Source organism: Dreissena polymorpha, chromosome 13 (genome assembly GCF_020536995.1).
Source record: "Dreissena polymorpha isolate Duluth1 chromosome 13, UMN_Dpol_1.0, whole genome shotgun sequence".
In the NCBI taxonomy this organism is placed as follows: domain Eukaryota; kingdom Metazoa; phylum Mollusca; class Bivalvia; order Myida; family Dreissenidae; genus Dreissena; species Dreissena polymorpha.
The window spans coordinates 54,305,698-54,329,050 of NC_068367.1; the positions used below are offsets into that span (position 1 = coordinate 54,305,698).

At 35.0% G+C, this 23,353-nt stretch overlaps 1 protein-coding gene across 1 annotated transcript in view; it reads right to left on the minus strand.

Annotated features, from left to right (window-relative positions):
• The window catches only part of LOC127854677 (polycystic kidney disease 1-related protein-like), a 177,235-nt gene that overhangs the window by 97,751 nt on the left and 56,131 nt on the right, over positions 1-23,353 (minus strand). Inside the window, exon 21 of the mRNA XM_052389738.1 lies at positions 21,588-21,747. Within this exon, the coding sequence (XP_052245698.1) occupies positions 21,588-21,747 (160 nt within the window). The remainder of the gene's footprint in view (positions 1-21,587; positions 21,748-23,353) is intronic.

Below are 23,353 nucleotides of genomic sequence, written 5' to 3' on the forward strand. Positions count from 1 at the left end.
AGGAAAGCATTTCCCTCTGATGCTTATGAGAGAAACTACAGACTATGTATACCATCAAAATATGAAGCATATAGAACATACATCTTCATGAAAATAGAAGCCAGATTTCTCTTGATTGATGGAAATTGAAAACATACCAAAATTGACAATATTAAAAATATGACCATATCACATATTTCTGTCTATAAGAGAACCATGCTGGCCCTGAAATGCTCATATGATTTTAGGGACCATCAACTGTAAAAGACTTCATCTAGTGACATCCTTGATAAGCTTGTGCGCATTGCACAGGCTTATCAGTGTGCACAGGCTAATCTTATTTGACATGCATTAAGCCCCGTTTTCCCTGAAAGCAGCCAATATGTACAGATTTCAATGAAAAACACTAGACTGGCGAATGCCGTCTTATAAGCTGGTATATACACTCACTGCAGAAGTAGAGCAGAAGCATTTGTCGTCTGCAGTGCAGACAGGCAGCGGTTATCGCTCCTAGCATAGCGAATTGCGGTTCTTACCGTACCTAAGGCTTCTAAGCACATACTGATTTGCAAAATATGCTCTGTAAATTTAGTTGGCCGCTTACGCAACAAACTGAAAATGGCTTAGATATTTTCGAGACATCATGAAAAAGTTTAATTGAGAATGAGTTATTAATGAGGCTTAATGAGTGGTAACAAGGCCTTTCTAAAACTTAATCTGATGACCTAGTTTTTGGACGTATGTGACAAAAGTTTCAAACTTTGTACAGACTTTGTAAAGATAAACATTCTGACCAGTCGTTTCATCATGCTTGAGTCATAAAGTTTGCCTTTAGAGTAGTAACAAGGTTTTTCCAGATTTGACATGGTGACCTAGTTTTCAGACTCACATTATCCAGGTTCAAACTTGGCCTAGATATTTTAAAAATTAACATTCTGACCAAGTTTCACAAATTTGAAGTCTACATTATTAATAATAATTCAGTGTCTACATTTATAACAAAGTTTTTCTAAGATTTGACTTTGTGACCTGGTTTTGGATGCAGGAGCACCCTCCCCCTAAGGATTCAAAAGCAGCCAAATTATTATCAAGATAAACATTCTGACCAAATTCTTCAAGATAAAACATAAATGTGGCCTCTACAGTGGTAAAAATGCTTTTCTAGCATCTGACCAGGTTACCCATTATAGTTTATGTACCCACATGACCAGGGGTATGACCTTGGAACAGATACTGTCAAGATATGTCCCACCACAGACAAAAGGCAATCATAAAAGCAAACCAAAATTATGCAGGTGGTACCCAGATAAGCTTATAAATGTGAATATACTGAGAGATGTATTTGTATAAACAATTATATTAACTGATAAAAACTAATTGATATTAGTCACATTTCTTGGTAAAACTATTCTTAATGTATTTCAGGAAAGCCTAATTGATTCCTTTTCCAACATAAATTACTATTGCTGCATCCAGCCAGTTCTACATTAATGGAAAATAAGATAAAGGTTTTATTATCTAGGCAATAAATTATTTATAATTAAGGAGTAATGCAATTAAATGAAGGTGAAAGAATTATTGATAGCATATCTCAAAACTAAAAAAACCCAGACACTCTGGGCTTTTACCAATGTCATAAATCGTCTGTAACCTTAGTAACATTAAAATTATAGCATTAACCAAAGTTACTTTGGTTTGAAATGGAGACTGCATTAAAGAACAAACCAAAGAGTGCAAGTCCAACAAATATGAACTATGTAAATATTACTTGACAATACTTACTAAAACAAGACAAACCAAGACACATGGCAACACTACAACAGCAGTTTTCAACGTGATAGTTTATTAATATGAATTAAAATGAAATAACAGTGAAATCACAAACTGGGTCTGCAAGTAAACTTGTAACATTCAAACAACTTTATGAGCAATATCTCAAACCAAATTAAAGTTGAGCGTTACAGATAATCTACATTGTGTAACAGTGACTTTTACCTTGATCGAACTGGCACCAAATAATAACCCAAGCTATGATTAGCAGAAACAGTTTTCATTCTTCAGAAACAATGTCCTTGACCCAAGGTGCCAAATGGAATCTCAAGCTAGGTATAATTGTAAGCTATGTATACATATTTCAGCACATTATTTCTACCCTTAAGGTAGTATAAGCAAAACAAAATCAATTTTTATTATTACAATAACCTTGACCTTTATATGACAGGCTACAAACTAACTGCTATACCGGTACTTGGATTGTATATAAGAACATTCTGCAATGCATATTCTTAATGTAAAATCATGTTTTCCTATTCCCTTCCTTGGGTTCAGAAGTGTCTTCTTACCTAAAAATAGCAACTCAGCTTTTCAAAGACTTACCAATGTTGTATCTATAATTTGAAGGCGCTTACTCAATTGTGTTAAAATGTCACTAAAGGGAGCTTACCCATTTCCAAACTGGTTGCCCCCCCCCTCACACCTTTAGTCTGACTTCACAGGTTCCTTGATATGGTTCATATTTAACCCATTTATGCCTAGCATCAAGAAAAAAAGCCTTGGCAAACAGCGTACACCCAGATGAGACGCCACATGATGCGGCGTCTCATCAGGGTCTGCGCTGTTTGCTTAAAGGAATTTCTGTAAGAAATATTCTAAATATAGAAACAAGGGCTGTTTGTAAAACATGCATGCCCCCCTATATGGGCTATAAGTTGTAGTAGCAGCCGTTGTGTGAATACGTTTTTTGTCACTGTGAACGGCGGTGGCAGTGGCGGTGGTGGTGGTGGTGGTTATTGATACAATGCATTACAAAAATGCAGTTAGCCTTACATTTGGTAAAATTTAAATTTATTACAAGGGAGGCAAATGCTGTAACAAAAACTTATTGCATTTGTTTCCCCTGTATATAAGAAAGATATTACAGTGTATTACCTCCCCTGTCCTGCTTATATTTATATTAATCAACAAAATTAAACATTAACACAATATTTAATATACAAAATATACAAAAAATCTCATATTCTGATAATATTTTTACTGATCCACTGTATTTTACTAAAAGGATGATGTTTCATTGGACTGATAATTATAGATTTAGGATTACAGACCAGTTGCTTCAGTAATATTGTTCAGAGTGTGCCCTGTTGGCTGCGTATGCATTCTTGAGTTATCATTCAAAAACAATTTTACTATTTGGGTCACCGTGACCTTGACCTTTGACCTAGTGACCTCAAAATCAATAGGGGTCATCTGCGAGTCATGATCAATGTACCTATGAAGTTTCATGATCCTAGGCCCAAGCGTTCTTGAGTTATCGTCTGACAACCACCTGGTGGACGGACGGACCGACTGACAGACAGACAGACCGACACGAGCAAAGCAATATACCCCCTCTTCTTCGAAGGGGGGCATAATAAATATACAAGACATCCCTAATGAAGGATGGGAGAGTCCACTAGACATAAATGGGTTAAGACTTATGAAAAGAAAAGTAAACCATTTGAATTAATTGCTGAAAGGACCCAGGAAAATCAACAAATTCAGCACCCGATTGATGATATTGGTTTTCACACTAACAAGAGAGAATGACTTATTCAGGAGAACTACATCGTGCTTCCGTGGCTGCCCGAAGCCAGTAACACGTTCCCTCGTAAATGTTTGGATATTGTAGCCTGAAATTCACATGGAATAAATTTGACACAAAAAATGAGCATTTTGTATCGCTCTAAATCAATGTTACCAGACCACATCTAGCGTTGAAAGTTTCGCTTTTCTATAATGAACATTGATTTTTTATGTGTTCACTTTATTGTTCAAAAAAATTGTTGATTGTGAGTGTTTATGCGCTTTTAATTGCAGCCATCATGGAGAAAAGCAGAAAAAATAGGACAAAGTGCAGAAATTATCAACCACTGCATATCAGGCAATTGCATAACATCCGTACAACTGATAACACATTTCTTTTGATGGGAATGATACTGCCATATATCAGGCCAATGTTTCTTTCATAACAATTGTTTTGTTCTGATAAAGTAACCTGCATGATACTTATCAAATGAAACTGATAGAAACCTTTCATTTCAAATTTTCAACTAGGGAAAGTTGTTGTTCAAGTTGTCAGTCCTTATTTTTTCAAGGCTTGCATAACACAAGTACATGTAACTGTTTACTGTTATTATGTAACAAACAAGAAACCATAAAAACTGCATGTATTATCCAGTGCAGTAAGGTAACCATTTTCCAAGATGTGGGACAAACAAATCTCAGGTGTTTCTCAGAAAGTAAATTCCTATCACGTTCATTAAAGCTCTATTTGACAACTTCACATTATAGAGAATACCAAGATTGTGGTATTCTTACCAGACAGGGTAGCTGCAGACTAGAGTCAGCAATTATGCAGGCTAGTCTACAGCCATGCTGGCTGCATAATGTTTATGCCCTAGTTTGCATAACACCCTTTTTTGCATAAAGCGGCTCATTTGAACCCTACTGTCTGGCCATTGGTTCTCTGCCAAGGAGCACATGATGCCGACAGTAACAAATTGTGTTAAATGATTTTTACATGAATTTTACCTGCTAGAAGTAATGATGTAGTTTTGACTTACTTATCATAACTACAAACTGGTTGGATATAATTTAGCACAAAGGTTTGACATGGCACTATTATAAACTAGCCGTATTTTCATGAGCTTAAGTGTTGGCGTCACATCAAAAGTAATTGGATGAATTTATATGGCCTCAAAGGTTTTGACATTATACAATTACATACTGATATTATATGATTTTTTTTATTTTTCTAATGATAACGAAATGGCATAAGCAAATTTAACATAAACACAAGGGACAAAATTGCCATAAAACCAGGTTTTCAATTGGAAAAAACTCTGATAAAGGGAGACAACTCAAACTGAACTGATTGTTTAAAAGTTACCCCCTTTGTTTCAAAATAAAAATATTTTTAGTCGTGGAGACCTTGACCTTGGAGATATTGACGTAATTCTTTCGTGTGACAACGTCCATTGATGGTGAACAAATGTGCCAAATGATTTTAAAATCTCACAATGGATGACATAGTTATGGCCCAGACATGATCATTTATGGCCATTTTTTACCTTTGAACTCAAAATGTGACCTTGACCTTGGAGATATCGACGTAATTCTTTCGTGTGACACACCGTCTAATGATGGTGAACAAATGTGCCAAATGATTTTAAAATCTCACAATGAACGACAAAGTTAATGCCCGGACAAGCTTGTTCCGCCCGCCCACCAACATTTGCCAATCTAATAACCAGTTTTTTCCTTCAGAAAACCTGGTGAAAAATGGTAATATAAATAGAGACTAAAAGAGATGACATACCATTATTATATTCAACTTAACTCCACTCAACTCATGTTATTTAGTAAATAAAGGCCATTGGCCAAAAATACACAGTATTTTACACAAAAGATCACACATGTTTGTAGTTGCGAACACATCATCTTACATAAAAAATATACCAACATATTTTATTGTGTACATCTTACATTTAAAATATATAAACGTATTATATTGTGTACATCTTACATTAAAATTTATCAACGTATTATATTTTGTACATCTTACATTAAAAATATTTTGAAGTATTATATTGTGTATATCTTACATTTAAAATATATCAATGTAATATATTGTGTTCATCTTACATTTAAAATATTTTGACGTATTATATTGCGTATATCTTACATATAAAATAAATCCACATATTAAATTTCATTCATAAGTTGATACGTATACATACACAATTTCAATCGTTTGTCATTGTCTGCTGTGGTCATCAGGTTATAAAAGTCATATCCAGTCAGCAAAGAGCAACAAACAAATCCTTTCTCTCTTTAACTAACTCAATAATCACCACCAGAAGTAATTGCAACATTCCCTTTGACTTCTTTATCAAAACTGCACATAATCTAGCTTATGTTCTTTTAGCCTAAAACAGACAACATGTTGTCTCCTACAGCTTGTTTAAATCAAGAGAAATTCATCTCAGTGTGGTCCCCTGAAATATTACTCCAGTCTTACATGCCACAAGATGAAAGGACACCCTTGGGAACATCATTTTCAGCAATCCTGTAACACAACACATCAAAAGGATGTGCAGTTGGCCAGGGGCTGTAAGTTGTTATTTTCTTTTCATTTTCACTTGTCTTGTCCTACATCATGAAGCCTCATCCACTCCTCACGTGGCCTTCAGCTTTCACCTAACTTTCTATCGCATTTCCAATTATGGTAGGCTGGCCTCTTAAAGGTAGTTAAGTTCCTTTAGACCACAGGAATAATGAGCTTTGCAGCATCAAAAATATGCGAGAAAAAGAATAACAGAGAATGTTACGCTTCTCATGTGGCTTTCAGCTTTCAGATAAAGTTCTCTTGCATGCGTCTTACGAGGCCACCTAGATAAAGACCTCTTCGAAATTTGCTGCTTACCAGTTACAGACTCTTTGCAAGATTTCACCCCATTTTTTTTCCATCCTGTACAGTGAGTGAACAGAAAAACAAAACAATTTGAAAAGTATGATAAATAAAATTATGCACGTTGCAGTTGTTTGTGTGTTGTAAATAATTCTATCAGAATATAAAACACTGCCTCCAACTAGCGTTCACAACATTCAATAAGCAATGTTCTAGTATCTAAATGCACCTGTTCCTGAAATGAAAACACAATTCAGTTTTGTTACAAATGCATATCAAAAGCAACAAATGTATTTTACCATGGAAACAGACGTTTAACACCCCAACAAATTTCAATGCATACTTTCAACACACACCAATTATGGAAAACTACCCCGCAACAATGATGGGAAAATGCTTCACTTTTGACACAATAAACAAAGTGCTTGTAGCGAAACCATTGTCAGATACAATCATCCCATTAAGGTTATCTGATAATGATGTTACATCCAAAGAGATAAAAACGGCTATAATTTACTGCTTTTTTGCCACTTATCTTTGCCAATGTAGGTGTCAACAAGTTTCTGTGAGATTTTTTACATGAAATTATCTGTACAATTTAAGCTTTATTCACAGTGTTGCCTCAAGCCTCCTCAATCACCATCAGTAATATAACACTTCATAAAAATATTTATAACAAAACATTACAATTACATTATTTTAAACAAGCATCAATTCTTAGCCAGGCTGATACACAGAATTTATCTTAGTTTAGGCCGTTTTATTTCTAGCTTATTTGCACAGAGATTCTAGAGTCTTTTTCCTGGGAATAACTATAACTTGGTATCTTTTGTAAGATCACTTCAAGCGTGACCTTGACCACGTGAGTCAAGATTCGTGCAAATCCCTTTGATGGAAGAGGTATTATCGTCCTATTGGTGCAAAAAGTACCACGTGCATTCTGATTTCAATATCACATTATTACACCAATTGGGCAATATGGAGTAGACATGACAATAGAAGCTCAAACATGTGACTGTACGTATGACCTTGAACTAAAGAGGGCATTGCTAAATAATTGTTTGAATGACCTTATCATTTATGCCATAAGTTACATGAAATAACTAAAAGGGTAAAATTAAAAGGATATGGATCAGACACAAAATGTTTCTAACATATCGCCCCCTTGGTGCAGAATAGTACCATGTGACCTTGAAATTAGATGGCACATGGTACCTTTTTGCACCAAAGGGGAATTGCATGTCTAGTACCCATCCATGCTTTGGAAGCTCAAGCTTGAAAATATTGCAAAATTTCTCATGGGCTGAAATCAACATTATGATACAATGAGTTCATACAGGCCCAATCAATCAAGCTGTTGTTTCACTTTAGTTTCTCCCTCTTCACCACGCCCAGGCTAAACACATAAAATGCAAACAAATGTTCATTATGTACAATATCATTCCTGGGAGAGAAACCTGTTCAGAACATGTGGAAAGGCTCACTTTTGACATCAGATCCAACAATGCGGACATTATCAGCATCACCTAGGTTTTAATCTCCAAGTAATTGTTCCATTAATGATTATCGGCTGGGATTTCACAATTGTTGGCATTATAGGCACAGCCACCTTGCTTGCAATAATGATTGAGAACTGGGGTTTTCACTTGTGTATTTCCAATTAGCTAGTGGGGTTAACTGCCTCCATTGATACAATACTTTATATTGACATGTGAAACTGTAACTGACCATGTCCAATATCATCATAATGGTGTTTATGCTTAACCCATTTATGCCTAGTGGACTCTCCCATCCTTCTAAATTAGATTTATTTCCAAAACTAGGGATGTCTAGTATATTTATTTCTATATTTAGAATATTTCTTACAGAAATTCTGTTAAGCAAACAGCGCAGACCCTGATGAGACGCCGCATCATGTGGCGTTTCATCTGGGTCTACGCTGTTTGCTAAGGCCTTTTTTCTAGACGCTAGGCATAAATGGGTTAAACATAGTTGGAAACCATTCGATTTTCCATTTTAAGAAAGTTGAATGAATAATCTGAATTTATCAGTGAAAATTGCAGCGTCATACATGTACATTTAAGTTCCCATGTTTCAATGATAACCTACATGTATGCTATATAATACCCAAATACTAGAGAAAAATAATTTTTTGCTGTTGAAATTTTGCTGTAGTCTGAGATATTTATTTTGTTGCTGTTCAAATTGTGATGAAGTAATATATGAGAATACACAAGATAAAATACACTGAAAAAACTCGCTCACAATATAATATGGACAAAAACCCAACTAAATATTCAAACAACAAGTTGCTAATGTTAGATACGTGCAAGTATTTACTTGTAACAAAATAAACTGTGAGTGAAACAATTAATTTCATTTTTCAAAGCTATTGAACAAAGGTTTCATTGTTAACCATGCATGGTATACATTTCATAAACAATTTAAACATTGCAATTATGTTTGTATGGTTTGTGATTTTCCGAAATTGCGTGAAAAATACCTGAGCATTAAACGTTAAGAAAGCTATACATTGTGAATAAAATATTCACAATAAATGATGCATGCATTTCTCAAACATGTTTGGTATTCAAAATAATGTGTTCTTTAAATAAATCACATATCTTTTTAATAAATCGTAATTTAAGAGGAAACATGAAGAAATTGCACCTAGTTTTAATCTCTGTTAAATATCAGTTGCATGATACACTATGTTCTACAAAGAATGGACGCACTTTGTTCTTAGTCCCCAGGTGGATATAAATAAAACAGAGATATTTGGGAGAAATTGACAGAACCAATGCATTTATTGTCATGGATACGATGTCTGATTTCTGACAAGGATGTATTAGCATACACTGAGTAATACTACCATGAATATCAACATAATTTTGGGTTCTTAATAAATTACCTAACAAGTCAACAAGGTTACGAAATAAGCTGATTTTCTATTTAAGTTTTTGATTATGAAATTAAAACTATTTGAGTTAGAGAGATGACAACATTTAATTTGCAAATTTCCAACCATTCAAGGCCTATAATTCATAAACTCTTAACCCTTTGCATGCTGGGAAATTTGTTGTCTGCTAAAATGTCGTCTGCTGAATTTCTAATATAAGCATTTTCCCTGATTTTTTTCAAAGAATACTATCAGAATAGCAAACAGTTTGGATCCTGATGAGACGCTGCGTTCTGTGGTGTCTCAACTGGATCCAAACTGTTTGCAAAGGCCTTCAAAATTCGGTTCCAGCACTGAAAGGGATCCATTTGGTTGTAGTCCTTGGTCAACATTTATACCAACAACCATTGAAACCAATTTTGATGAAACTAGTTTTGAAAGTAGATAAATTGAAGGGCTGACACAAATTCTTTTGGCCAATATTTTTGTTTTCCAATCCCATTAAGATCATATTTGAGGAGAGATAAATGCAACCTGGCTTCGATTTACACTGTTTGATACAGAGAGTGGAAAAGGTTAAATTGTCCTTTTTTTAAAATTTAAAGTGCCATTATTCCTATCCTCAGTGTTTCTGGCTGTCAAACTTGGCCCACAAAAATTGCTTACAAAGTTTCATGATGATCCTATTTAAACTGTTTTATTTGAGAGCAGACCAGGATAATCTAGCCTTTTTATTTATTCAAGGCCATAAGTCAGAAGTGCTTCATGCAATCTGGCTGGTTATTTATATTAGCTAATATATTAAGCCCCAAAACATTATCACAGAATTTAATTAACATTCATTTTACACTGTTTGACTTAATTAGCGGATATCCTTTCCTTTCATTATCACAAGGTTTAATTATCATCCAATTGAAACTGTTTGAATCAATTAGTGGACATCTGTCTTCTGGACACTGCCCTCTGCAGGTGTTCGAAAAAATATGCGCGCCATTTTTTAAACAAGAGATTGCCAAGCAATATGGTCCCCTACCCGTGAAACTCCACCATTGTCAGTAAACAATTTTTTTTTATTTGTTGCCATAGCAACCAGAATTTTTGACTTAGAAACAAAATGAAATGACGTGCCTCTATATTGCCATCTACCCATCTTTCAAGTTTCATGAAAAAATATGACGAACTTTTAAAGTTATCGCAGGATCCTGAAAAGTGTGACAGACTGACAGACAGGCGGAGTGCAAACCATAAGTCCCCTCCGGTTTCACCGGTAGGGGACACCTAGCATATAAAACTCATCTAATACTACTGTAAGGTCTTCAAATGTACATTCAAGAATGATAATCAAATTTGTTTTGTAGAACACATGTCTAAAAACTAATTGAAAGGATGATTGTTTAAGGTAATAAAATATCAGCTGTCAAAATTCTGTTATTCACTATGAAGAGAAAACTATTTACAATATGATTGCTTTGGTCATTAAATCAACATTTGTATATGGAATGTCATGAACAAAACTAACTAGGCAATAAAATAGACGAGTTTAGATGATATCTCAAAGGCTGTGATGTCAAATGACACTGTGATTTTATTACATTCTGATGCAATAAAAGTAATCGCTGTGAAAAATCACTATTAAAGTTAATAATTTATTTATGTGCCAATCTTTATTGAATTCCCACATCAAGCAACATGTTTATTTTCCCACACTGGCTAATTTCCATTCTGCTGTCTATCAAATAGCAGTATTTGAAACTTACATTTTAAAGTTTTCACTGTTTAAAATGTGTAGTTTTTAGTCATAATCTTACTATCTTTCGTCTTGTAAGTGAATTTTCTAAAACGGCACTTGCTGATCTACACACAGGCAAAGAAGTTACCAATGAAAATATTTTATCCCCCTATGCCATCCCAGCCAGGGGTGGCACAATCTCATGTTAATTGTCCATTTTTGAAAATACCATGTGCCACATGTCTCTTAAACAACTGCACATTAAATCTGGTCAATTTTGTTCTTCCTTGTCCATAGAATGCTTTGGGAAAACCCAGATACTAATGATTTTGACAATCCTGGTAGCTTAGGTATGAATGTAAGCTGCCTTAACACACTCACACTTTTAGCACAATACATCTATCAATGTATTGAGCGAAGACTTATTTTCATTCTTTCAGGAACAGTAAAATTGAACTTGATCCGATTTTTCCAAAAATTAATTCAAAGCTAGGTGTATATATAAGCTCCTTTTATACCATATTTCATGGCAATATCTCCATTGATACTCAACTTATTCAGTGAAGATTGTGTTTGTATTTTCTGCAACAGTGACAGTGCCACTTCGACCTTCATGTAAGCTACCCACACACAAGTTCAGTTTCAGTGCAATACCTCTATCCAAACTTATAAAGTGGAAAAAAGCTTCTCTATTTTTAGTAATAGTGACCTTGACCTTAACCTTCACCAGATTGGCCCCCAATAAAATCCAAAGCTAGAACCATTAAGATTGATCATTGCAAACTAAAGTTACAGACTGGAGAACACCTGCTTTGAAGTGGCCTGCAAGCTCTTCCATCATATACCAATCTAATAACCATAATAATATAATGGTTTTAAACTATTTTATGTCTTAACTTTCAGTTTAAGAGGATTACTTCAGAAACTATGGGGCTTGAAATTGTGACTCATGGGTCCATTACTTTGAGGCCCTACTTTATCCTGCATATATTTGTGTTCAGTTTTATTGTCTACATGAGAATAACACAAGAAGAATAAAGAAAGTAAGGGTTCAATACTTATTGATAGAAAAGCTCAACAATAATCTATACAATATTTCAACTGAACTGATAATGTCTGATAACAATGTTCAATCAAAAATGCATCATCCTGCATTGATGTATATTTTTAAAAATAAAACAAGAGGGCCAAGATGGCCCTAGTTCGCTCACCGGAGAGGAGTAGGTTCATTCAATCTTTACCAAATGTCAAACTAGATATTGTCCAGACAAACATCCTGGTCAAGTTTCATCATTATTTCATCTGTGAGTCATGATCAATGTACCTATGAAGTTTCATGATCCTAGGCGTAAGCATTCTTGAGTTATCATCCGGAAACCATTTTTCTAAGTTGAGTCACCGTGACCTTGACAGCCATTGTGTGAATACGTTTTTTGGCACTGTGACCTTGACCTTTGACCTAGTGACCTGATAATCTATAGGGGTCATCTGGGAGTCATGATCAATATACCTATGAAGTTTCATGAACCTAGGCATAAGCATTCTTGAGTTATCATCCAGAAACCATTTTACTATTTCAGGTCACCGTGACCTTGACCTTTGATCTAGTGACCTGAAAATCGATAGGGGTCATCTGCGAGTCATTATCATTGTACCTATGAAGTTTCATGATCCTAGGCATAAGCGTTCTTGAGTTATCATCCAGAAACCATTTTACTATTTCAGGTAACCGTGACCTTGACCTTTGACCTAGTGACCTGAAAATCAATAGGGGTCATCTTCGAGTCATGATCAATGTACCTATGAAGTTTCATGATCCTAGGCGTAAGCGTTCTTGAGTTATCATCTGAAAACCATTTTACTATTTCGGGTCACCGTGACCTTGACCTTTGACCTTGTGACCTGAAAATCAATAGGGGTCATCTGTGAGTCATGATCAATGTACCTATGAAGTTTCATGATCTTAGGCCTAAGCTTTCTTGAGTTATCATCCAAAAACCATTTTACTATTTCGGGTCATAGTGACCTTGACCTTTGACCTAGTGACCTGAAAATCAATAGGGGTTATCTGCAAGTCATGATCAATGTATCTATGAACTTTCATGATTCTAGGCATAAGCGTTCTTGAGTTATCATCCGGAAACCATTTTACTGCTTTGGGACCTGAAAATCAATAGGTCATCTGCGAGTCATGATCAATGTATCTATGAAGTTTCATGATCCTAGGCATAAGCGTTCTTGAGTTGTCATCCGGAAACCATTTTACTATTTCGGGTCATCGTGACCTTGACCTTTGACCTAGTGACCTGAAAATCAATAGGGATAATCTGCAAGTCATGATCAATGTACCTATGAAGTTGGTATAAGCGCTCTTGAGTTATCATCCGGAAACCATCTGGTGGACGGATGGACCGACATGAGCAAAACAATATACCCCCTCTTCTTCGAAAGGGGGGGGGGGCATAATGAGAAAACTGCCCCCCTCCCTGCAGCCATGTTATTCAACTGACCGGAACCATTTTTGAACTCAACTCTCGTATCAAGGAAACAAATGTTCTGAGCAAATTTCATGAAAATTGGGCCAAAAATGTGACTTCTACTGTGTTCACATGTTTTCACTATATACATATAGAGAAAAATGCCCCGCCCACTGGCGGCCATCATAGTTTTTTCACCGATCCGGACCATTTTCAACTTCGTCCAAGATATCAATAAAACCAATGTTTTGACCAACTTTCATAATGATTGGGCAAAAATTGTGACTTCTAGAGTGTTTACAAGGTTTCTCTATAGCCAAATAGGGAAAATAGGGAAAACTGCCACTAAATACATATAGAGAAAAATGCCCCGCCCACTGGCGGCCATGTTTTTCACCGATCTCGACCATTTTCGAACTCGTCCGAGACATCAATTGAACCAATGTTTTGACCAACTTTAATGATGATTGGGAAAAAATTGTGACTTCTAGAGTGTTTACAAGGTTTCTCTATAGCCAAATAAGAAAAACTGCCCTGCCCACTAGCGGCCATGATTTTCAACAGGTCGGAACCACTTTTGAACTCAACCAAGATATCATTAAGACAAACATTTTGAAATAGTTACATGAAGATTGGGCAAATGTGACTGCTACAGTGTTTACAAGGTTTTTCTTTTTTTTTGACCTAGTGACCTAGTTTTTGACCCGGCACAACCCAGTTTCAAACTCGGCCGAGATTTCATTGGGACAAAGCTTCTGACCAAGTTTCATGAAGATGGGACAAGAAATGTGGCCTCTAGAGTGTTTACGAGCAAATGTTAACGGACAGAAGGACTGACGGACATACGACGGACAAAGACCGGTAACAAAAGCTCACCTGAGCAATCAGGTAAGCTAAAAAGTGTTCAATGCAAAATTCATCATTCTGCATTGATGAATACCTTAAAGATTGCAAAGCAAATTTAAATCTCCAATTTCCAATGTTGATTATGATTTACTTATGTTCAGGCATCAGACCAGCTTACAGATTCCCCTCGACATTCAAACGAGTGTTTTCTGTTCCCACATCTAGCCAATGTATTCTTACTGGCAAACCAGAATCATTAAATCTGTATTAACCACTCAAATGTCAACAATCAAATTTTAACAAAAAATAGTTGTCAATACGCCTGATTTGATGGCAGGTTATAATGGAATTCACATTCTTTCAAACACAGTCCCTGTTTCCCAGCACCTTCGACCTACAACCTGTAGCAATTTTGGTTGGATACATTAATGAAAGAGTAATTGCTCAAAAAGCACTGACATCAATCCACCAAACCTTCATACATGTAGTTAAGTACAACCATTATAATATTTAACTATCAGAATCAGGCAAAATGGTAAAATAATACGTACAGATTGGAATAAGTCAAGAGATTTCTCAAAGCATAAAATTACAATTGTAATGTAGAAAATGGCTCAGGTTTGATTGCGTTTTGTATTGGCATACTTTAAACCAACTGTGAATTCCTTTTTTTTTAAAATAAAAACTTCCTTTAAAACAAATAACTGGTAACTTATCATGAATATACTTTAAGTTACATTCTGTTGAAACAACTGGTCAACATTATATATTATAATGTAGACCCAGTAGTAAAAAGCTGGAAAAATAAATATAACAATAAATTACCTTAAAATATATTATCATCTATCCATCCCAAGAACCTTTTGGAACAACAATAATTCGGTCTGTTTCCATCCAAAAACACTCCCAAACAAAACCAGAAAACCAAAAAATCTGTTGTAGTGAAGTGCATGACATGGTCGATACGTTCAATCTGACACCCACTTGAGCTATTCTCTGCTGTAACCAGTCCGACCTTCACCAATACCAGACCACAATGACAGATGCACAAGAGGAGAGTAGTGGGGGTAGGGCAGGGAGGGAGGGGGGGAGGGCATTGAACGAGGAGAAATATTCGGAGCTCATGGTAAACATAGAAAACTGGTCAATATAATACCAATATTGCAATACTGTCCTCTGTACTCTTAACACAAAAAACACATTCCTTTAAAAACATTCATTCTTTCTGGTCAACAGCAATATTTAGCTTATGCGCACACATTCAAGGACACCTACCATGTTTATATCCCTCTTATGAAGAATGACAAAGACCATGAAATACACTGCTAACAAATAGCAAACAAATCTTTTCTAAAAGACCTACTGTGTTATTGACAATACCAGATCACTCATTTCTTAATCAATACCCACTGTCATTAAATTTCAATGTTAATACATAACATGTGAGTGGAAAAACATTCTGATTCTTACATGTTGCTAGTAAGCATCCATTGCCTAGTAAATGCAATAGTAACTAGTGACATATCAAATGATATGACTGGCTCAATTGATGTCAAAACGTCCTAGATTTTCACTAGGGGCAGATTTTTTGCTATTCTATCCTCTCGAGATCAATAATAACAGTCAGTCATTAGTTTTCGGAGCTGCTGTTCTCTTGACAATGATATAATGATAATTGGTATCATATAAAATGCTGATTCATCAACCTTGTAAACTCTACATGCGGATGCCATGTTAAGAAATATTAAACTTATAGCATTATGGCAGCAATTATGGTTTGATAAACACAAAATTCAAATGTTTCTGGGATAATTAGCTTCTAAAAATCAAACAAAGGACAATTTTAATATGCCACCTTCGCTTCCCTTCCGATATCTATTACCAGTGAAAAAAGAAACTCAGATGGCGGCTGTGTCACTGCTTACATTTCCTTCAAGCCATTAGTATGTAGCCAAAATAATGAGGCATACCACACTACATAACAATTGTTGCTATGCAGGACACTTTCTAAAGAGACAAAGTGCAACAATCGACAGAGACCTTCATCTTCTGTTGCTCTTTTACGAAGGAAGTGCATTATTTCTCCTCCCTAGAGGCGTAATTTGCATAAAACAAGTCACTCACAGAGCAACATGATAGCAACAATCAAATGGGGAAGATGAGTTTTTTAGACTATACAAAATAGTCAAGACATTAGTCACAGCCTTTTGTCATGATTTGAGCCTTGTTCTGAGAAAACTGGGCATAATACATGTGCATAAAGTGTCATCCCAGATTAGCCTAGCTGTGCAGTCCACACAGGCTAATCATTTCGTTTAAATGAAGTCTCTTCTTAGCAAAAATCCAATTATGGCTGAAAGTGTCGTCCCTGATTAGCCTGTGTGCACTGCACAGGCTAATGTGGGACGACACTATACGCACATGGATTATGCCCAGTTTTCTCAGAAAGCAACTAATTTAGTTATATTTCTTTTATACTAATTTTGTTTCATGAAATGCATACAATGTTCACACAACTGATGTTTTTCTCACCGCTTTCCTACAGCATATTTTATGACAAAACCGAATCAAAGCATTTAATACAAAGATATTTCAAGACTTAAACCACATCAAGTTCACAATTGTGTAGACCAACACTAGCTTTTGACATCACTAAAGCTCAAATTCACCTTTGAACACCTTAACTTGCCGCATAATGCTGACCTGAGTGTCCGACACAATCATTGGAACTCAGTGAACGATTGCAAACACACAAATGCATTATCATCATATTATAATTATGTGTTATAATCATTGATTCAAGCATTGAACAACTGCTGTCCCAACATTTCAATTGCAACTATCGCTTTATTGGAAATTTAGTAATTAAGTGGTAGTTAAGTGTATCAATTATGTGAGATTATAGAAGTGTGAAGGTAATATCCCATTAGTCAGCAGCCAATATCAATCGAGCTGGTTGTCTGCATTATGCAAATGAATGTAATTATTAGTTGCCTATGGCTATTATACCTAATATTGAATTTCATACAAATTGGAATCTCTTGGTGTGCAATTAATTACTTTGATTGAAAGCTAATGACTGAAACCTTGAGGCACAGCATGTCCAGTTAATTATTGGATTATTTACCTCTTGTCCGCAAGTATGGGCTTGAAACATTGATATCTTTTTATAGCAGCAACACCTACCCACCCACCTCCAAACAATTACATTAAAGAAATCATAAGTGGACAAAATAAGTCCAGCTTCAGCAACTTTTAACAAAGGATAACAGAAATTCAACTTCATATAAGCAACAGGGCATGCAAATTGGAGTGCTGTACATTAAAAGGTAGAACTTTGTCTGACTAGTTTGTAGCTAATTGGTAACAAACTGACTTGGATCCATGGATAATGGGTGAATTGTTTGAGTTGACCACTAAAGCATGTTATTATAATTGAACATAATAGCACATGGCGCCAATATGCTTCTGGACTCAAAAGTGTTATATTTGACACTCAAAAAAGCATTTTCTCAAGATACAAAGGACCATCATTATGTTATTACAAGATGGTGTACAACGCCATTTGGCGTGCATCATCCTCTCATACCAAGTTTCAATGAAATCCGCCAAAGCACTTCCAAGATATGGCTCCGGACAGAAAGACAGACCGACAACGCCAAAACAATATCCCTCCGCCTATATTGGGGGATAGTGACCTTGGGCAAACCAATAGGGGTTCTTTGCTTAATTAAATACTGTTTCAGTGAATAATCTAATGTAAAATTTGAAGAGTGTCTTTCAAGTATTAATGAAACAGAATGTACTAACTCTTGAATTCAACCCGCCCACATAGGCCACGCCCATCCAAAGAAACCACAAGTAACCAAAGATAGCACAAGTAACTATTCACTTATAACAGTTGATTTACAGCAGTGATGCTTCAAGCTAAGATTCCATACCCTACTACTAGCATTTATGGTTGTTTCCCCCCACAGCTGCATCTAACTTGAAACCGCAATCATTATCTCAGGGTGCTGCTTTAAGTTCCACTATTAATTATTCAATAAGAATGTCTACACTCTTGGACTTCTGGTCGCCCTCTAAAACTCAGGGAAAAAAGCAATGTTTACTGTCTAGTACAATAATAGCTACAAATCATTTTCTCTTGCCAATTAATCAATAGGATTTTGAACTAAAACTTGATTATATCATTCAAGGTATTCTTTAAAAAGGTAGTCATGCAGTAATTAGTCTGACTTGGTGTGGTTACAAAACACTAAGAAGGTAAAAAATCTGTGTCTATGTTAAGACACCAACATTATTGCATAAAGAAAGCCATAACCATAATGTACGCATCGATAAAACATTTGAAAAGGTGAAAACAATCGTTTGTTTATTATTCCCTAGATAAATCTTCACTCCCTGGGAATAATTTGTTTCATGGCTTACCTAAAATAAAATCATATTCTGCATGATTGTCTGGTCTTAACAATACTGTACTATGTTTCGACCAATTTTATTTCAATGCCCAACACTTTTCCGTTTCAAAACCTCTTGTAAAATGGCAGCAAGAAAGATTAGTGATCCAGTAACATGCAACCATATAATGATCAAATAAATTGATGTTTTTTTTTCCACATGGCTGGCTTCTACATGGTCAGTTAAGCATTGATTCTGACATTCAAGGACTGATTAATTGCAAAGTTCTTTGGAAAAATCCATAAACTGTAATAGGGAAATAAATGGCGGATCAAATTATTGAAACTGTGGATGCAGCAATCTCCTACCTATAATTAAGTCGCAAATAAGAGAATATCAATATTCCATTGATTCAATGCTGATGATGATCAAATACAGCTTAAATTTACACAAATGGTCGATGAGAGAAAAGTGTTAGCAGTTTTCCAATCAATTTCCTTCAGAAAAGCAACAGTTACAATGATATACTCATAAATTCAAATTACAGAAAATTTTCATGGTAAAGGCTTAAAACCATTGTTATCAATGCTTTATTAGAATAAAATATGTTTTTCGCTTTAGCTTTACACATATGAAAATACAACAAATTGCTGACAACTAAAAACACAACTACGGATCCCATGCTAACTGTTATAGTGGAAGCGATTAAATTTCAGTGGAACTTAACCCTTTCCCACTCAGAAGCAAAGTGAAAATGGCTATGTGCAAACAGCATAAAACCAGAACAGCCTGCAGTAACTCGCAGTCTTTTCAGGTTTTATGCTGTTTGCTGCTCATCAGTAACAAAGGTTTGGAAATGAAGCCTTTAAAACTTGAATCTAATAAAAAAAGTTCTTTAATTAAATTGAACTTTCTATAAGGGACTACAAATGCACTTGCATTATGCCCATTTGTGACAGAACTAGGCTGAATTACACTTAATTGCTAAATTGCCATCAAAGTGGAAACAACAAAATGCACCATTCTTATATCAATCTATACCTTAGCCAATAAAGCAGAAATTTACGAGTGTTTAATAGCAGAGAAATTGAATCCAACTGATTTTACTAAAGAAATAATATTTTTGTACAATTTTGTTGTTGAAAACTCTTATGATGTTAAAAACATGACCTGTAATTATAACTTTTTCAATTTGTTAATTATTACCAACATTATAATCACCAATTTAGGATTTCTGAGCAACTCCATCTATCATAGATTACAGCAAATCATGAAGTGTCAAAATATAACTTTAAATATTAAATGTTCTGGAGTATTAAGAACATATGAATGTAATATGGCTTAAATTATGAACTGTAATTTTTTTTATACGTACAGATAGAATAAAATAAGAATGATTCAAACAATAAGGCATTTTGATTTCAACAATACTATGGAATGAACAAGCCATGTCTAAGATAGAAATTTAAATCAATTTTGCATTTTTTTATATGTTTATATTTTTTTGTATAATTGTTGTGATAACAAATGCAGTGAAACTGACAAATCTAGTCTTTAAAACTGTAAAAATTTCAAGCCTAAACATGAACAAAGTCGGCCATACATTTTTATACAATCTTATGACAAAGCCCAATCCATCACATAGCCTTGACTGACATGAACCTATGAGTGACACCCTGTGCAAAAGTTTGCGACTGATTTACCAGTTTGAAAGCATTTTTACTTCAAGGTGACGTTGCTAGGATGGAACAACAAACTTGTGTGTAAAATATGGCGATTACGAGCCCTCATCTACATACCTGGGGTAGTCTGTGCAAATAGAGCCGTTGCAAATATTTGTCACATTCGTAATCAGAGGGCCACCTTTGTTTTCTGTGTTGACAGCTCTTAACCCATGTATGCCTAGTGTACTCTCCCATCCTTTTAAATTGGATCAATTTATTTCCTAAATTAGGGATGTCTAGTATATTTATTTCTATATTTAGAATATTTCTTACATAAATTCCTTTAAGCAAACAGCGCAGATCCTGATGAGACGCCGCATCATGCGGCGTCTCATCTGGGTCTATGCTGTTTGCCAAGGCCTTTTTTTTAGAGGCTAGACATAAATGGGTTAACATTTGATGTGCAGAAGCTATGACGTTATACTTCCAAAAGCTGATGGCATGATGTTCCAGTCAGACTTTGCTATTTACTTTCCATTATTTCTATATGTAGAATGGTTAGAGATCAGCAAGGAGAAAAGTAAACTGTGTTATTTCCAAAGATGCAGTAGAAACCAACTTCTTCTAGAATAAATTTATTGTCAAGTTCAATTTTTTCAACACTTTTAAAGTTTCCACACAGAGAATAAGAATCTTCCCATAGTGAAAACATAGATTTTTTTTTTAATCTGAATGAAAAACACACTTTTTTGTAACTGGCAAAAATGTTACCATGGCAATGTAGTTACATTCAGACACTGTATCAAACTTCAAGAACTATAAAATGATTAAACATTTTGCATGTTAGAATTTTTTTCACAAAAACACAAAATTGCATTCCTTGATCAAAGGTAACGAAAAAATATGCACTTTAAGTGCATTATGAAAGAATTAACAATTTGCATTTATTTATTGTGAATTAAAAACAAATATTTTGCAAAACACTGATCAAAGTTAACGAAACATGCACCTATTAAATGTACTATTCAACCATTCACAATTTGTATCTATGAGCTGTGAATCACAATAACTTTTGCAAAATACTGCTCTTACAAAACAATATTTTCCTACATCTTTTTAGCTCAAAGAAGCAAAGTTTACTTACATGATTTTCACCTCCTTCAAGAATCCAGAGAACAGATTCACCTCAGGCTGAGAGAGAACCCTGGCCTGGGAGGCAGATGACCCAAGCGTGACCTTGACCTTGGTAACGCAGACAGAGGTCCTCGCAAGAAGGACATCCAAGATGGCAATGTGCACATGAACTGTAAGGGACAAACATACCACTGTGGTACTATCTCTCTCTACGTTTCCCCAATTATCTCTACAATTCACTGATTCACAGCCTATCCATTACTGAACACTACACTGTGAATGTGAATGTGACCATAGAAAATCCATACCACTTCTAATACACTATATCAACCTGAAAGCATTTGGAGATAACATTATCTTCTACTAGTTTTGTCATTGGGATCTGAAGTCCAGTAAATCCTGAAGAGAAAACCAATTTATCTGGGTTCTTTTCCATATAATGAGGAAAAAGCTCTCAGGCAGAATGGTACACAAACTTTATGCATGTTTGTATTGATATCTTACTCATGGCCTTCAAACAACATTTTGTTGAAAAATAAAGATACTTTCTAAGAACAATAAAATAAACCATCTTTTTCTTGAAATACACTATAATTAAGACAAGAAATGTTTGTGTTTTTCTGATTCTGAAAATTGGACCAACTTTTTAATTTATTTTTGTTACTTTACACCTATAATATCATCTCAATTACTTAACATCTATTATATCATCTCAATTACCTTACATCTATTATATCATCTCAATTACTTTACACCTATTATATCATCTCAATTACTTTACATCTATTATATCATCTCAATTACTTTACACCTATTATATCATCTCAATTACTTTACATCTATTATATCATCTCAATTACTTTACACCTATTATATCATCTCAATTACTTTACACCTATTATATCATCTCAATTACTTTACACCTATTATATCATCTCAATTACTTTACACCTATTATATCATCTCAATTTTTTTGAAAGGCAAAGGCTTATTGAGAGCTTCACCTGTCTTGCTGGGAGGTCTTAACCCTTTGCATGCTGGGAAATTTGTCGACTGCTAAAATGTTGTCTGCTAAATTTATAAAATTAGCATTTTCTTCGATTTTTTTCAAAAAAAACTATCAGAATAGCAAACAGTTAGGATCCTGATGAGACGCCACGTTCTGTGGCGTCTCATCTGGATCCAAACTGTTTGCAAAGGCCTTCAAAATCCGGTACCAGCGTTCAAAGGGTTAAGAATGCTCGCACAGTGGGGATCAAACTTGTGAACTCCCGGCAGCTAAGTGGACACCATATCCACTATGATATTGCGACAAAATTGTAATTTTTGAACATCAAGATATTTTGATGACTGTATGACTCTAGGGGATTCAAAAGGTACATGATGACTATGCAGGACTGACAAAAGGTCATCAGAAATTTATAAAAACACAACAGACATGTAACAGAATAAAACATTATGTTCAAAAATCGTAACTGGACTTTTTAAATCACATAAATAAACACACTCTTTTTCCTATTTCTATGGATTACTTTACAGTCATTTTACTGCAGGAGTTTCAATAAATACTGACATATTGGACACACACTGATCTAAACACTGTTATTAAAATCAATTTCCATCACAGGACCTGGGTTTCAACCCAGATCAGTTTGTATAAACATTTACAACAATCTTCACTTCAATTTCGTCTGACAACCCAATCTTGTAAACATTCCTAACCCAAGATGGACAACCTGCTGCATGATATTAATAGATTATTGGCAATTTTTATAC